General features: G+C 28.2%; 1 protein-coding gene across 5 annotated transcripts in view; it reads right to left on the bottom strand.

Annotated features, from left to right (window-relative positions):
* Positions 1-5,373: 5,373 nt before the first annotated feature.
* Positions 5,374-18,020, bottom strand: part of LOC117167572 (beta-arrestin-1) — an 84,571-nt gene continuing 71,924 nt past the window's right edge. For 3 of the 5 annotated variants that reach the window (XM_033352610.1, XM_033352611.1, XM_033352608.1), the window contains exons 5-8: positions 16,837-16,980; positions 11,526-11,612; positions 8,987-9,130; positions 5,374-6,305 (exon numbers count right to left, since the gene is read on the bottom strand). In XM_033352610.1, the coding sequence (XP_033208501.1) occupies positions 6,230-6,305; positions 8,987-9,130; positions 11,526-11,612; positions 16,837-16,980 (451 nt within the window). In that variant the 3' untranslated portion in view covers positions 5,374-6,229. The remainder of the gene's footprint in view (positions 6,306-8,986; positions 9,131-11,525; positions 11,613-16,836; positions 16,981-18,020) is intronic. The other 2 variants (XM_033352609.1, XM_033352612.1) reach the window with 1 other exon arrangement.

Below are 18,020 nucleotides of genomic sequence, written 5' to 3'. Positions count from 1 at the left end.
TATCAGAAATCCCAGTTCAGCCGGTTGCTGGAGTCATGCTGAATCTAAAATTGTTTAATTTTTCTGTTTAGGACTTTGACTGACGTTCTTATGTATAAAAAGTGCATAAAATAAACTTTAAAAAAATTTTAAATGTATTTCAAGATTGTGTTTATTAGGCCAGACAAACGTTCAATAGATATCATTAACAATAATCTCAAAAAAATTTCACAAATATAACTTTATTTTCGATCGTTTCAAAGCAGAATATTGCCTTAAAGGAAACCTTTTTATTTCTACTAAATTGAGACGTACAATCTATTCCTGCCTAAGATAGGTAATAAAACAATAAAAAATACTGCTTCTAAACATTTACGTATTTACACACACGTGAGTTAGCTTTGCAAACTTTTGTCCAGTTTCAACGAAACATTTTAATTGAGGATCGCAATCACGACGAAAGCCACTGACAATAGTAACATGAAAACGTAGCGTATACATTTCTTAGTTAGTTTTAATAGATAAATAGACATTTACACCTGAAATTCTTCTACTTCTCTATATTTTTATTATTTAAGAACCATCTTCGAATTCTTCATTTCAGATCGATACCTACATGTTAAAAGAACCCCTCCATGGCTAGCCTCGAAGAAGTTCAACCCAAAAGTATTTGCACGTCCAGTTTATCTTTTGTATGTGTTTCGGGAATGCCCTCCGGTTATTTTGAGCCAAGAAGGAAAAAAAAACTACGCGTTTTTAAGAAAAAAGATTTTTTCATTTTTACAATTAAAAATCTGATTCTTCTCGAAAATGTCGCAAAATATGAACAGTAGTTTATCATTCAAAATATTTCAGCTTCCTGAAATATATTAAATTGTACTCTTTTCAGATGTTCATATTGTTTAATTCGATGCATTTTTCCAAAAATATAGAAAAGATTGATAAAAATGGACCAAAATAGCATTTACTTTAACAAACTTTAACAGCTTATTTTTTAAAACGTCTATTTTTAATTCAATATTTAATGAACATGTTCTGTGAGATTTAAGGTTCATGAGCCTCAAAGTGAAGAAAAATTGGTGTTTATTCCTAAGGTCGAAGAAATATAATTTTTACCGATACAAAATCTCATTTTTTCTCGAAAACTATGCAAAATAGGGATAGCAATTCATAATTGATAATTGCCCACCTTCCTGAAATCTATAAAATGATACCTGCGCCATATATTTATTTTGTGCATTTGAACAAACGTCAGTCGATATTTACTAACTTTTTTTTAATTTGTTCAAGTGCACAATATAAATATCTGGTAAGAGTATCATTTTATAAATTTCTGGAAGAGGTACGAGTTTCAAAATTGATGCTCAACTAGAAAAAACGTATTTAAAAATAAAATCTTGAAGTTCGTCAAACTAAATGATATTTTAGTCGATTTGATAGATTTAAAATATTTCTTTGGACATTCTTGTTAAAACACACAATATATATATACATCTGGCAAAGGTACACTTTCATAGATTTCAGAAAGCTGAGCCATTTTTAAATATGAACTGCTATACATATTTGGCGTATTTTGCAAAATAAAATGAGATTTTGGAACGGTAAAAATTATATTTATTACATTTTTTCTATATATTTGGAAAAATTTATTGAATCAACCAATATAAACATCTTCCAAGGGTATAATTTAATATATTTTAGGAAGCTAAAATATTTCGAATTGTGAACTGCTATTCATATTTTGTGTCGTGTACGAGAAAATTAGATTTTTAATTGTTAAAAATGAAAAAATCTTATTTCTTAAAAAAACCTCGAACGATTTTTTTCTCTCTTGGCGACTCTGCTTTTTAGGTTGGCCTTCATTTTGGCATGCATACTAGGGTGGCCCTTATTTTTCACCTTTTTAATGTCTTTGCTCTCACTCTCTAGTTTTGTTCGAATGCCAAAAAATTAATCTCTTCCAAATTTGGGCGAAAACGGTTAATATTTAGGGGTCGTGCAAAAACCAGGAAGCTTTCCGTTGATTTAACATGAGAAAAAGTCAGTTTTTTGTAAATCTAATATTTAAATGCGATACGTTACAAATAATTCTGTATTTTAGTCTATTTTTCTGAATTTTTCAGAAAATAAGAAATTCGAACACTAAAAGCTAATCATTTTCCATTTGAATTAATGAAAAATGAACAGCAAATTAAAGCACTTAAGATGGAACACTTAAATTTTTTAAATTGAAGTTTATAATTGGTTTAATTCAAAAATATTGTATTTAAATGCTCAATAACTTATACCTATAGGATGGAAAGTACTAACACTTTTCAAATTAAAAAATTCAGATTCAGTTCCAAAAATATAAATCCAGTTTAATACTTTCAATGCTCTAAATTGAAAAAATCAATCAATAAATTAAATTACTTTTTATATTATATTATTCTAACCAATTTTAAGCTAGAAACATTGACTTTTTTATAAGCTGAACCATTTTTACATTAAAAGTTGAATTATGTTTATTTTAAATAGTTTAGATACCCTTAAAGAGATTCCAAATTTTATTTCGGTCTTGAAAAATCTCAATGTTTTTTTAAATTTAAAATTATTATTGAAAGTTTTTTACAACTTCTAAATGTCTTTTAAAATTATTGGAATTTCAAATCATTTTTCAAAATAAAAATTTTCAATTTTCCTAGCAATCTTAAGAAAATGATTTTATTCTTTTAAAGCTTTTCAGAATTATTAAAAGCTTATACATTTTGTGCTCAAAATCTAAAAACTCGAAATTTTGTTTTAAATAAAGCCATGGCTATTTGTACCTGAATTTTGGTACGGCTAGCCGGATATTGTAGGAACACACACTTCGTTTTAATGATTTGAAATAATTAAAAGTATTAAATTAATTTTAAATCTTTCCAAACCTCTAAACATCTATCAAAATTACTCAAATTATTCTAGAAATAGTAAGTGTTTAATTGTTATTTATACATCAAAATTCAACAGTTTCACTTAGAAATGAATAATTTTTTAAACAGAACAATTAAAATTGTAACGTTGAAATTTTAAAAGCTTTCTGAAATTTTAACGGTTCATAGCTTTCTATATCAAACAATTTAGATTTAAATTGACATTTTTTACGACTAAGGCTTTTGAATTAACCAGTTTAATTTTTTTAATTAAACTTGGGAAATTCTGAACTTTTAAACGAATTTAAAATCGTCTTAACAAATAAATTATTGTTTATTTACAGTTGACAAAGCAAACATTTTCTTTTATCAACAATTTTCAATTTCAAACGCTTTTAATTTTCAATTGTTTAAGTCTTCCAAGGCTGCATTTTAAAATTCTTTAAATTAAAAAATAACGCTTAAAAATAAAAATCTAAAATGGAAATTTTCATTAAGTAAACAAATTTCGAATTACGCATCATAAACTAAATTATATCATAATGAAAGAAGATAAAAATTCAGATTATTCTTCTAAAATTTGTAATATTCCCGTCCAAAAATCAATTCGCTCTCATTTCCCGGGGTTTCCCGGTTTCGAAAAATTTACGGTGATTTCCCGGTCCAGGGGACAAAACTGAACTTTATTTGAATAAAATTTTTTAAATTATGTTTACATTGCATTACGTTACATTTGAACCAAATAAAATTGTCTAAATAATTTAATTTTTTTAAAGAATTTACAAGTATTCTTAAAAAATAAATTAGTACTTAAATATATTGAAAACTGTCGAAAATTTAGTGAGATAAAATTATTTTATTGTGAGAATATGTTTTTTAATATCGCTTAATATTGCTTAGTTTTTAAAATACTTTTTTCCAGTGACTTTTTTTGAAAATTAATTTGAATTTCTTCTATAATTAAATGAAAGTCGCTAAAGTATTCGCAAGTATAGAACAGGAAAGGAAAACATAAAACCGAATAGGCAACGATATGGAGGAAGATTGAACTGAGATTGAATTGAGGTGGGATCCGAATCACCAGAACCTCGGTAAAAGTACATAAAAAATGCGTGAAATTCAAAAGATTTCAAGGATGTCAAAAGAATCCGAAGGAATTCAATGTAATAAAACGAGGGGCCAAATAAAAAAAAAGAGTGGTTAGTTTAGACTTTAGAAGGCCAAGATCAGAGTAATCGTTTTATACGTACACTCCGAGAGAGAATTTTTCAACATGAAGGTACCGAAATGTCCATTTGACAATGAGGGACATACTCATTTTCGTTTACAATAAACCACAGTTCGGACGTAGACTTATCAAGGTTTATCAATAATTTATCAACTGATGTGGCACTTAAAAATTTCACCTTTCTCAAGTTTCATACCAAACTTTTTGATTCCAGATGACTTTTTTATGCAAGCTTTTGTCTAAAAAGAACCTTTGGGATAAGACTTGAGAAAAAGGGAACGATTATTTACCATCGCCACTTAATTATTATACTTTAAATCTTTTAGGCGTAGAAAATATACTGTAAATCTTTGTATTAAATTCAAAATCAGACTGTATGTTTACACGTTCGTGATCAAATTTACCGATCGCGAGACTTGATCGATGAGCATTATTTTCTGATTTTTAAAAATAAGTTAAAAATTCGTTGAAAACTTTATAATAGAGTACAAAGTCAAAGGAAATTTCAAGATAAATAACGTCTTTTAGGAGATAAAATAGATATTTAACCATTGTATGCGGATAAAATATTTCGATTGTGCGAGCATTCAGCATAAAATTTGTTCTTAGATTAAAAGCAATAGAAAAAGGACAACATTATTTCATAAACAGCAACTTCTATTATATATATTTATATATAAAACGGAATAAAATTAACACTTTCCAGTTTTATTTTGTACTTTAAAAATGCCGCATTCAAACACATCTGAGTAGCTCGTTATTCAATCAATTTCGAAAGCTGCAAATTTCAGAAAGTGTTACAAAGTTCATTCTCGTTAACTACTTTTCTCATTAGAAACTTCAACTCTCCAAGAAAATTCGAGATTCAAGCATTAATTGAACAAAATACGAATAGTCTAGAAGTGAAATATAAAAACAATTTTCAAATTGAATGTTGTGATTAAAAAGAATCGAGTTAATCAACAAGTAACAAAATGTCTTAAATCTCGTAAAACGTGAAAACGTAAATCACAAAACACTAAAGTATAATAAACATATTGAGCGAATAATTGCAACTGGCGGCGAATTTGTGCATTTCGACTAAATCTGTAAAGTTCGGTCAATTTTTCTTTACCGTTTTATTTTACGCTTATCGACACAGTAAATTGAAAATTTTCTTTAATAAATTATAGCCTCTGTGGTCGTACCTTTACACAAAGTGGTGTGAAAAATCTTGACGATTGACAGGTGTGGAACTCATATTTTACAGATGGTCACAAGTCGTTAAATTATTAACGGCTTTACACATCTTTGCATTTCATTTTACAACTATCGACTTGAAAAACAATTTTCGTAGCATTAAAGTTTGTTTTTCGGCAATGTTTCGAAACACTGTTCTTTCTAATTGAAGAGCTTCGAGTTTGCTCGTAAACTTCTAAATAAACTAGAACTTGGGCAAATGAAGCACAGCACGCAACTACTTACAAAATTTTCAACTTTAATCCAGTTCAAATGTGGGTGTATTTCCACTTGGACTTTGGCAACACTTGCCACGAATAAAATCCCTCAATCGCTTCCAGCGAGAGTACCAACTTCAAATTCCATAGAGGCCTTGCCGCGAAGTTTATAGTCTTAGAAAGACTTCAAATATGCAAACATTTTTAATTTTTGTATTAAAAAATTATTTAAAACATGAAACGAACAAAACATTTTAAAAGATGCTGACGAAACAACAATACTTTGAAGTAATCTGAAACGCGCAAGGGAAAGCCCTGATTAAAGAATTAATATGCAAGATGATTCCGCGCAACTGATATTTTGTCTGATTTTGATATCTGAACTGGAACTTCAGTGAGAGAAATCTAAGAAGTCTAGTTCGAGAATCTTGAATAAAATGTGTTCGTGCCAGGAGGAATACTTTGTCCTTCTGAATGATTTCGTCTTTCCTGGGATGGCAATTAAAGGCTTCGATTGCCGCCTTTACTGACTCGGAATCAGATTACCTAAGCCGATGTCAATTCTGAGCTTTTTAAGTCAGAATCTCGAATAGTCGTTGAATTCTAGTATCGAGACATTGATTTTAAAGTAAGGGAGAGAAAGAGAGCACGCTTTATCGTGCCGTGCAGGTACAACCGTTCAGCTTGTTTGGTCAGGCATCTACTTCTCCTTTCAGCCTCAGACGCGCAAAATCTTCAAATATTATGTCGTCATCCCCTTCGCCTTCACTGTAAACAAAAAACCGAGGATATCCAGTCAGATTTTACATCTTCAAATTACGTTCGAATGCGTTTCGTAAAAAAATTAAAAACATGACAAGTGTCTTCAATAAGACCCTATGAAGACCAAGCATGAAACGAATTTTCATTAAAATAGTTAAACTTTCAATCAAAGAGATAAACCTTCAATGAAAAAATTAATTTTTATCGAAGAGGTTTGAATTTTTGATAAAAAAGATAACTTTTTTTGAACAATATAGTTACATTTTCAACAAAGTAAACGAATTTCAAAATATTAATTCAACAAAAACGTTTTCCAACATATAAATGAAAAAATAATCTTTTATCCTGCTTGAATCGGTAAATAAGTTTAAAAAACGTCATAATATAAACAAATAAATCAAGTCGAAATTATCATCGGAGTGGCGATTCAGCGGACGATTTTAAATTCCCGGTCATTTATCGGTCAACTTTTTCAATTTTCTCGGTCAATTAACAGCAACATAATCATATTTTTCGCAAAGCGCATACATTTATTTCAAATTATGAAGTTCATTCTAAAAATCTTTTAACACAACAGAGCAAAAAATTGCAAAATAAATTAATTTTCAACTAAAATTATGAATATTTAACTGAAATACTTACATTTTTAACCAACAAGATGCATTTTTGAACAATAACATTAATTTTCAAACAGGAAGATTAATAAAAAAAGGAATAATTTTCTGCCCAAAAAATACAATTTTTTAGCAAAATACACGAATTTTAACGAAATAGTTGAATTTTGAACTTGGAAAAAATCAATTTTCAACATAAAATGAAATAGTTACATTTTTAGTAAAAAAAAAATCGATTTTCGTCTTAACTGATGAACTTTCAATCACAATGAATCTTCTAGTCTGAGAGATGCATTTACAACTAAAATAATGAATATTTACCTGAGATACATAAATTTTTAACCAAAAAGAAGAAATTTTTAACAATAACATTAACTTTCACAGGAAAAAATTATTTTCTATAAAAACAAGTCGAATCTCCACCAAAAAAAGTCGTTTTATAAAACAAAATACGTGAAACATGAATTTTCAACCAATAAGATGAATTTTGAAAAAATAGTTTGATTTTTAAATAAAGAATAGATTCTACCAATTTTCAAGAAAACATTTTAATTTTCATAAAACAATCAAATTTTAAACAAAAATATAACAGTTGAATTTTTCATTAAAAATTTAATTCTTAACCAAAAAAAAATCAGATTTTCAGAAAAATAGTTAAATTTTCGGTAAAAAAAATTCCTTTTCATCCAAAGAAAAAACAAGTTTTTAATGAAAAAGCTCATTTTTCCACCAAGATATGAAATTTTAATTAAAATTATGAATCTTCAAAAAAAAATTAATTTTCAACAAAAGAGTTTATTTTCCAACTAAGTAAATTTATATCTAATCTAATTGATCAATTGATCTAATTGATCAATTTACATCCAAGTGGTGGAATTTTGAGCTAGAAAAGGTCAATTCTCCACTCAAAGTAGAACGGTTACATTTTCAGTTGAATAAATGAACTTTCAACCAAACTGATAAATTTTTAACAACATTAGTTTGATTTTTAAATTTAAAATATCAATTTTCAACTAAATAGTTTAAGTTTCATCGAAAAAAGATACAATTACAACCAAAAATAGAATAGTTGAATTTTCCGTTAAAAATCAAAAAAATAGTTCAATTCTCTTTTGGAATAGTTAAATTTTTATTTGAAAAATTGATTATCAACAAAGTAGTTACATTTTTTCAAAGAGATGAATTTTCTAATATAATGAGGAATATTTCAACCAAATTATTTTCTAGTTTTTACACACATGTAGTTGAATTTTCAAGAAAATAGAATGTAAATTTCAAGCGAAAAATGTAAAAAAAATTATATTACAATTCGGAAATATTTCCTCTTCGAAATACTACTTCTGTATACTCTATAAAATAGTTAAATGACTCTCTTTTACTAAAATTGGTAAGAAGGAACTTTTGAATCGTGCCATTTATGAAAAGATTGATGAAAACTTTAATTATGCTGTGATCAGAAGTAAATTCCCGGTTTTTTTATTCGATTCCCGGCCTGTAAAATTCTCAGTTTCCCGGTTCAGTCGCCACCCTGATCATAATTTCTAAATTTACTATTGACATTTTCTGAAAGCGAAATTCTTTCTACTTTAAATGCTTGAAAATTTTAATTGTACAACTTTCAACATCGCAATTTAAAAACGTGACTTAAAAATTTCATTTATAATTTGAAATGATACCGATTTGTCAATTATTTTACTTCAATCATTTTCTTCTTAAATTAATTTAAATTTGGAACTTTACAAAATTAAAACAAAAAATTCCTATATGTTATAGTTCTTGTTGTTACATTTTATATGTTTTAAATTTACACGTTTAATATCTCTTCCTTTGCCTCTTATACAATTTTAAATCTAACGATTTTAACTTTTTAGGATTTTAACCTTTACCGATTGAAGCACGGAACACTTTTTAAATAACATGCATGTATAGAAAAGAAGGGTAAGAGAAGTTATGACAAATTTAAATAAGTAATAATCGTTTCAGAATAAAAATATTTCAGAAAAGTAATTGCTTCTAATTCTGAATTTTTTTTTTAACTTTGAAGGTAGGAATTTAAATTTGATTAATTCTTACGCGTCCAACTGAATGAGGTTTTCATCCCTGGCGTTTGCATTGTTGTTATGCGCTGGACTTGGCTGTTCCACAGGTATTCTCTCGGGTTCTTCTTCCTCAGGTTTCGGATGCATCAATGTGAATGGCAGCTCAGCAATCAGCTCTCTGCAATAAAAAATTAAACTATATAAAAGTCACATCTCTATCAGAGTCTATTTTCACTTCAAACCGGACAAAACAACTTCACAAATAATTTTTTTGAAAGCCCAAATACATCAAACTTTAAATCTGGTAAGCAGTGGAGTAAGTCTGGCGGAGTCTGGCGGAACCAATGTACTTTTCTTCAAGGCCTGGCAGTGCCAAGCCATTTTCTTGTCAAGCGGAAAATTTTTCCAGTTATGAGCCATCCATAAAATATAACAATTTTTGGCTTTTTTGGCCTCCTCCCCACCCCGAAAATAACGTAACCGTTTGCTGAAGACGGATCTTACATTTACAATTATGTTTAAAATAAAATTAATGTAGATAACAACTTCAATTCAATACGAAACACTTTCAATTCATAAGATGTCAAGCAGAAATATATTAAACTTTCAACCAACGAAGATTTTCCGCCCAAAGAGATAAATTTTCAAAACAAAAATACGAATTTTCAAACAAAAATAAATAAATTTCAATCAATAGTTGCATCCAAAAACTAGTTTAATATTTAACCAAATAGTACAAATTTCAAGCGAAAGAGAATAAATTTTTCGAAGAAAGTCGAATTTTTAATAAAAAAGTTACGTTTCGACTAAGAAAGGTAAATTTCCAAGCAAGAAGAAATTCTTTTTTACCATAAGACTTTTTTACCATTTTCAATCCAAAAAGATGAAGTTTTCAACAACAAGATTGATTTTCTACATGAAAAGACAACTTTTCAACAAAATATATGAAATTTCTACGAAATAACAGATCAATTTTCCGATAAAAACTGATAAAAAAAACTTGAAATGAACAAAAAAAATGTCAACAAGAATTGTTAGATTTTTAACTAAAAAGATGATTTTTGGATCAACAAGATTAATGTTCTACTAAAAAAGACAAATTATGAACGAAAGAGATTAATTTTTAACCTAAAAATATGATTTTTTAATCAAAAAGTTTAATTCTCAACCAAAAAGTTTCATTTGCAACCATATTGATGAATTTTCTAAGCCAAAAAGATGAATTTTCAACAAAACAGTATAATATTCAACATAAAAGTTAATTTAAAAGCAAATAGTTGAATTTTTAGCTATAATAATGAATATTTTATTTTTTAAAATAATGTTTGCACAAGATACTTACACAAATAATCGACTTTTCAATTAAATACGTTGAATTCTCAAAGAAGCATGTGCCAGTTAATATTTGAACTAAACATTTGGATTTTTAACCAAAAATGATAAATTTTCACCCAAGAAGATTAAATTACTATCAAGAAAGACGAATTTTCAACCAAAAAATGAACTCTCAACGAAAAAAACATCAGTGTTTAATCAAATAGTTAAATTTTCAACTAAAAAAGATCAATTATTAACCAAAAATTGAATAGTTGAATTGTAAGTTTAAAAATTTAATTTTCAACCGAACATGAAACGAATCTTGATCAAAATAATTGAATTTTCAATTCAAAAAGATTAACCTCCAATTAAAAATTAATTTTTGAAAAAGTTCTTGAATTTTTTATGAAAAAGAAGACTACATTTTTAATAATATAGTTGCATTTTCAACAAAATAATAAAATCTTCAACCAAATAATAGAATTTTTAACTAAATGAAATGAACTCCGAACCAAAAAATATATTAGCAGCCTTTTCAATAAAAAAAGCTTTTAACTTTTAACTATTTCCACTTATAACTACCCCCCCCCCCCCCCCCCCCCCCCCCCCCCCCACCACCACCAACGAACTAGTAACGTAGTTTATGGAAAGTACCACTAGACCACTTTTTCTTTTAGGTCTACACCACTGCTGGTAAGTAATCAAAATTGAAAGGTTTCAAAATTGAAATTTATTTAATCTTAAAATTTCAAAGTTTGATATCAATAGTAACGAGTAATTTATTTTATTTTTTTTGTAATTTTGTTATGTTTTGGGGTTTCTTAGACTTCCTCGGAAAACATTACAACTACTGTAACCGTCCGTCCGTCGTTTACCACTCCTAGCTCCTACAATATTTGTGCTAGTCAATGGAAATCGGGCATTATTATTATTCAGTCATAGGGTATTCGAGGAACAATATATATAATAATATAATTTGTTTTTTAGATCACCTTGCTCCTATTATAAAATAGAATTATAAATCTATTATTATACTTATTTTAAATTATAACGAATAGCAAAATTATTAACTTTTATTTTTATACAATTAATCAAGTCTTTTATTGCCGTAGCATACGAAACCCGAGGGTGCTTACCGCTCTCTTCTTAAACTAACTTCTTAATCATTTTCTCAACATAATTCATGGCGAAAGAAGATAAATTGAAATTGAATTTAAAAATAATCATGTTAATGAAATTAAAAATAATTTACTTACCCTGCTAATGCTCCAAGGCAAAGTTTCACTTTCACTTTGTACTGGACGATAATCCCCAGATTTTCACGCTGCGACGAGTCTGTCAAACTGTTAAGAGTAAAAAGCTATTAGTATTTCATCTTATTGATTTTTCGCGCCATGCACTTTTAGCTACCAGCAAAAGTAAAGCAGTTTTACTCCCTGCAAAGCATCCTCTACTTTAAAAGTCTAAGATACAGCAATTTAATTTTTCGACCTCAATTAAATTTCAATACTAATCCATTCAATGTAAGTAAAAATTGATTGCCCATTTCACCCACAATGAACTTAAAGTACAATATTATACTTTAGAGTACAAGTTTTATCAATGGAGAATTTCGTAAATAGCAAAAGCGATGCAATGTAAGATTCATGTCATAGAAAAATCATGCAGACTTGGTAGATACACACGTACGATAGTAATAAAGCAAGTATCATGCATATTATGGATACGGTCACGTATATCGTATATATAATGCTTTCCGTGATGGGAGAATGACGGCTTCAACCAGCTGCTTCAACGCACGTTTCTGACACAACCCTTATTTTATTTATTTTTATTTTCCTTTCAAGAAAAGATCAAAAAGTGAACGATCAAAAACCAAAGAAAGGTCTAAGAAAAAACCTTATTAACTTCAGAACTGATATCTTTTCCCTGATTAAAATTTATAATTAAAGGGGCCGCGTCGTTCAAAAACTATGTCACGCTATTTTGAAAACTTTTTCAGCTTCTCCCGTTTCTAGCATTTCATAAACGTCTAAAATAAAACACAAAACATAGAAACATAATATTTGAACAGACTTCAAAAACCAAGATGTCTGAAAATTACTTTTCACGAAATTAGTTGCATAAATTATTTTAAATAAAAATAATGTTGAATTTTCAAGAACAACAAAAATTAATGAAAGAGTAGCATTAACAATCAAATAGTTGTGTTTGAACGTAGACGGATAAATTTCCAACCAAATGGTTGAATTTTCGATAATTTTCAATAAAATATGTGGCTGAATTTAAAACGGAAGAGATACAACTGCAATTAATAAAATGAATTTTTAACAAAGTATTTCAATGAAGTATGTAGTTAAATTTTCAATCAACCTGATTCATTTTCTACCAGAAAATATAAATTTACAACAAAATACATACATTTTCAACCAAATATGTAGTTAAATTTACAACTAAAAATGATCAATTTTTAATCAAAAAAGGAATAGTTAAACTAAAAGTTAAAAAAAATCACCAACGTAAGAAACGAATCTTCAACAAAATAGCTGAATCTGAAGCCAATAAAATGAATATCTAAAGATATAATTCAATTTTCAACCAAGCAGTTGAATTTTAGCCTTAAAAAGATGAATTATATATATGACACATTTAATAGTTGCATTTCAACCATTTTTGGAATACATTTTCAGTTGGAAAAAATTGATTTTCTAGCAAGAAAAAGGAATTTTTCACAAACTAGTTAAATCTTGAACCAATAAAACTGAATGTTTAAAAAGTAGTTCAACTTGCAAACAAGAACTTGAATTATCAAACCAAAAAGATAAATTCTGAATGAAATATTTCATAGTTGAACTTCCCACTACAAACGATCAATTTTTAGCAACGTGACGTAGGTTTTGAATGAACTCAAATTTGATATCCCGAAATGAAAGGCAAAGAACTTCTTACCATCTTCCAGGGTGTCTATTAAAAGTAAAAAAATCTTCCGTCATTTCCCGGTTTGCACACATTTTTCACGGTCAATGAAATAAAAAAATTTCGACCTTTTAAAGCTAAAAATAGTTTTATTTTAAGTAATAAAAGCTGAATTTTAAACTAAAGCACTCAAAGTAAAACTCTTGAATTTTGAACTTTTAAAAAATAAGCTTGAAAGCTTTTTATTTTAAAGCTTTTATATTTAAACGCTCAATAATTTACACATATACGGTAAATTACAGTACTTATATACAGTTATATACAGTATGTAAACGTTTACACTTTTAAAAATATGGATCTACCTGATCATTTTAAATTTGTTTTTGTTTTGAAATATTTTTAAATATTCTCTTAAAATTATTTTTTTCTTACAAATAATTTAAAAATTTCCCAGGGATATCAATAAAATGTTTCTATTATCTTAAAACCTTTCAAAATCCTTAAATAGCTTAAAATTTTATTTCAAAATCTTAAAAAAAAACTTCCAATATTCTCAAAAAATTAAGAAATCATAAAAAACTTGTTTTATTCTTATGAAAACTTTAAAAATTCTTAAAACGTTTCTAAATTTTGTGTTCGAAATTTGTAAAATCTAAATATTGCTTTAAATGAATTATGAATCTTTTCAATACTTTAAAGTATTTCCTCAACTTAATAGAATTCTTTCTAAATTCAATTTTAATATTTAAAATCAATAAATTCTTTAAATCTGAACGGATTTCGAATCGTCTTGTAAAATCAATATTATTGTTCACTTTTTAATACTTGAAGTATAGTTCAATTTTTTTCATCATTCACTAATTTATATTTTCAGTTAAGAAACTTAAAAAGTTTTTTATACAAACTTTTCAATTTTAAATGCTTTTAATTTTTTATTCTTTAATTCTTCAAAACTGCATTACAAAATTAAAAAAAAAATTAAAATTGTACGCTTAAAAAATGGGAAATTTGTGAAGTAAAATATTTTTCAATTGTACACTGTAAACTGAATATCATAATTAAAAAATTTAACAAATAAACTTAACATTTAAAAAAAGTTGAAATCGAACCTATTTTAAATATGCAAATAATTTCCCAAAAAAGAGAAAAGATAGAAAAATTATTTTAAATTGTATTATTGCATCATCTGATATAAAGTGTGCAATATTTCAAGCGATTAGATATATTTTTATTCTAAAAATATGTAACTTTCCCGGTCAAAAATAAATTCACCGTCATTTCTCCGTTTTTCCGGGTTATCAAAAATTCCCGGTGATTTCCCGATCAATGCGAATGCGTTTATAAATAGAAAAGTCGATTTTAAATTAAACCTTATTGAATAAAAATTAAACTTGAATAGACAAAATGCAAAGCAAAATGTACGTCGTACTTAATTCTCATGCGTGATTAAAAGAAAATGAGGAACATGATTTATGTAAAAGCGTTCCGAAGACAACTTTAAAATTCTCGTGCTATCTATTAGGCCTATAATTGAATATGTGATGAAAGATAAGAGAATACTTAAAATGTTATGAGATGGCTAAAGATCTGAACGATTTAGGTAAAAAGTTTTCCCCTCATTGTAAAAGAATTCCCTTAATTGTAAAAGAATGACTCGATTCCTGAAAATGGAATTATCCTGACATATACTTTGGCCGAAACTTTTTACTTCAATCATTACGATTCAGATCATTAAATGCGAGTAGATGCAAAATGTGGTTTTCCGAATCCTTCATCTCTGATTCTACTTCACACTTGGAATGCAGTTAAATTTTTTTTTGCCAGACGCGAGGGAAATTTACGACCTTCCAGTGCTTTAATAACGGTTCCTCTTCAGGCATTCGAGAATTTTGAGTTCATGTATGTGCACTGTGTACAATTAGAAATTACTATTCGAGTAACGATACATCGATAAAGAATCGGGATCAGAATAAAGAGAGAATTATCTCCTGTTTCAAAATGAAATTAACTCGTGATCTTAAAAAATAATGTTTGATCGATAAATATTTAATTCAAATTACGAAGAAGAGAGATGGAGGATTACAGAACTTGCAATTAACTGCTGTGATCTGACGCGTGCATGGCACATTTAAATTTTTAATTATCTTGGAATATACGTTAGGGTTACGGTTTTCTCAATAAATAATACAAAGAGCAGTGAGAGGGGGAAAATAATAACTAAGGGAATTATACTTTTCTGTCTAATCTATTATTTTCTGGGTGGAAATTTCACAATTGAAATGCATACGTTTTGTTTAAGTTTTTTTTATACATTCAAGGTAGATCATTTATCTGATGAGTTTCGATAAACTTTGACCGTAACCCTAGGTAGTCCTTTTCTACGAATCTACATTAAAAAAGAGTAAATATCCTCAATTTGTACTTTCCCTAATGAATTTAATTTTTAATTAAATTCCAAACGTCGAAAAAGTATTATTAATAAGTTATTAAATTATTTTTAAAATTATAATAAGTTATTATTAATTATTAATAATTAATTAATTATATAAAATATCGTATGAATCATGGTATAGAGGGACTTTATTGACTTGTGTATATTTTCAGTACTCGTCTTCGGCTCGTACTTGCTCGCCTACGACTCGTACTGAAAACATACACTCGTCAATAAAGTCCCTTTTCTCCCTCTAGGTGAATAATATGCTACTATAGTCACACACACAGTGCGCAGTAATTTATTCCATGCATTTTACAACGCTGATCGTTTCACGCCAGAAAGGTCATATTTTCCAGATGGAATTTGATTTGAAAAAAAAAGATAAACAAATTAGCTGTGAAGTCCGAATATTAAAACAAGAAATATTATTATAAATCAATTTTAAGTCATCAAAGAAAAATAAATATTATTTCAAGAAGTACACATTCCCTGCTGAAAGTTCGGTGGTATTGATATTTTTCAAAATTTTCAAATAGGTTTCATATCTTTGATTACAATTTCTACAAAAAAAGATAAAATTATATTTTCTTGAAGAAGACACAAATCTGCATCGAATGACCTCTATTTGAATTGCTTCCGACCCTTTTGTAGAGAAATAACTATAAAAATAGGAGTTTTCGCCAATTTTGAAAATTTCCGATATTTCCGAATTTTAAAGGGAAAATTCTGCAGTTTTTGCACAAATTACTTACAGATTTGTTGATGCGCTTTCACAGGCTTGACAAAAAGTTAAATGAGATGAAAAAAATACCTTAAAACATTATCAAGTAAACATCTTTTTAGGTTAATATCCGTCACGTTTAAACATGAGGCAAATCTGTAAAAGCACATCAACAAATAGAAATTATTTAGTAAAAAGTGCAGAATTTCTTCTTTAAAATGAGCCCTAAAAACCTTAAAAATGTTGAATGATTTCGGAAATAACTGGCGAAAGCCCCTGCTTTTTAAGGGCATTTCTAATTGTTGAAAAATAAAAATCTCTTCTTGAATCTAAATGCCATTGAAAAATTCTATTGATGTGAAATTGATTGAAATATTTCTGTTGTAGATTCTCTAGGGAAAAGCCTTATTTTAAAAATAAAAATTGAGGATTAAACTCTGGATAATGTAGATTAAGTGCTAGCACAATAAGCTGAGATAATTAAAAATCAATTTACAGCGTGCTGGACGCCAAATTGGTGTCTTCGTGCTTGAGCTGACCATCGAGGGCAAGCCCAAATTTGTTTTTGTTGTTGTCAAGAAGAGGTCTCAGAGAAAACACTTTGCTCAGCGTAAATCCTGGACCAACTGGGCAGCCCTCCCTGACAAAAATCAAAGCTATAATATCGTATTTTATATATCACCGCCAAAATCTCAAATAAGATGGAGCTTAATTTATATAATAAATAGCTTGAAGAAAAATGATTTCTTCTCTAAAGTTTGTCACTTTTATCAGGATAAGAACTAAGATGTGCAAAGTAAATACCCGCTTTCGTAGAACGATCATTTAAAAGCGAAGGTTTCAGCCCTCCTAGTGAAATGGATCGCAAGGGATTTTATTTTTCAGCCAGGACGGCTACGAAAATTATTACCGACTTTAATTTTATTGCACTTACGTCGGCGAGTTTTGAGACCAACGACATTCGTTAACTCTGACACGCTGATTCGAAAAACCCTCTGACTTTAAACTCCAGTCTTAATTTAACAGCGAATTCCACACTAACAGAAAGACTTTGTCTCCTAAATTTTATATATAAAAACAAAAGAAGTACCTAACTTAAAAGAACATGTTCATTTGACAGAAAAGAAATTCCCCCGTCGGGAATTGATAATTTTGTACAATCTTAGTCTAGGATTTAAAACATAAATCAAAATTATAGTACATGAAATAAAAATACACAATCTGGAAAAACTTTTGCTAAACCTCAACTTGTCATTTTATAAATTCGAATTAACATAGTGATGACTCGTTCCAAGAATACTTGATAAATAAAAAAAAACTTTTTCCAGTTGAAGTTTAGAAACAAAAGAATGTCCTGTTATAGCCAATTATCAAGACACTTTTTGCAACAACTTTTTCGAGATAAACAAATTTATCAGATACAAACACAATACAGTTGTGAAGTTAACTAGAGTGGGAAGTACAAAAGGTGAACACTGTTAGCTACACACTGATAACTACGAAAAATAATTCTAAGTTTGACAAAATTGTACTCAGTTAAGTTAATATACATTATACATTGTGCATCTTATCGCAGAATTGCGAGGGAAACAAAAGGAGAGCAGAGTGTACTGGGGAAATTCGCGAATGGACAAGTTAAATAAGTAGAAATGTTGACACGGGAGGAAAACCATCACCGAC

The sequence above is a fragment of the Belonocnema kinseyi genome, chromosome 2 (genome assembly GCF_010883055.1).
Source record: "Belonocnema kinseyi isolate 2016_QV_RU_SX_M_011 chromosome 2, B_treatae_v1, whole genome shotgun sequence".
Lineage (NCBI taxonomy): Eukaryota > Metazoa > Arthropoda > Insecta > Hymenoptera > Cynipidae > Belonocnema > Belonocnema kinseyi.
Note: the sequence above shows the minus strand (reverse complement) of the source record. Positions and strands in the feature narration are given on the sequence as shown.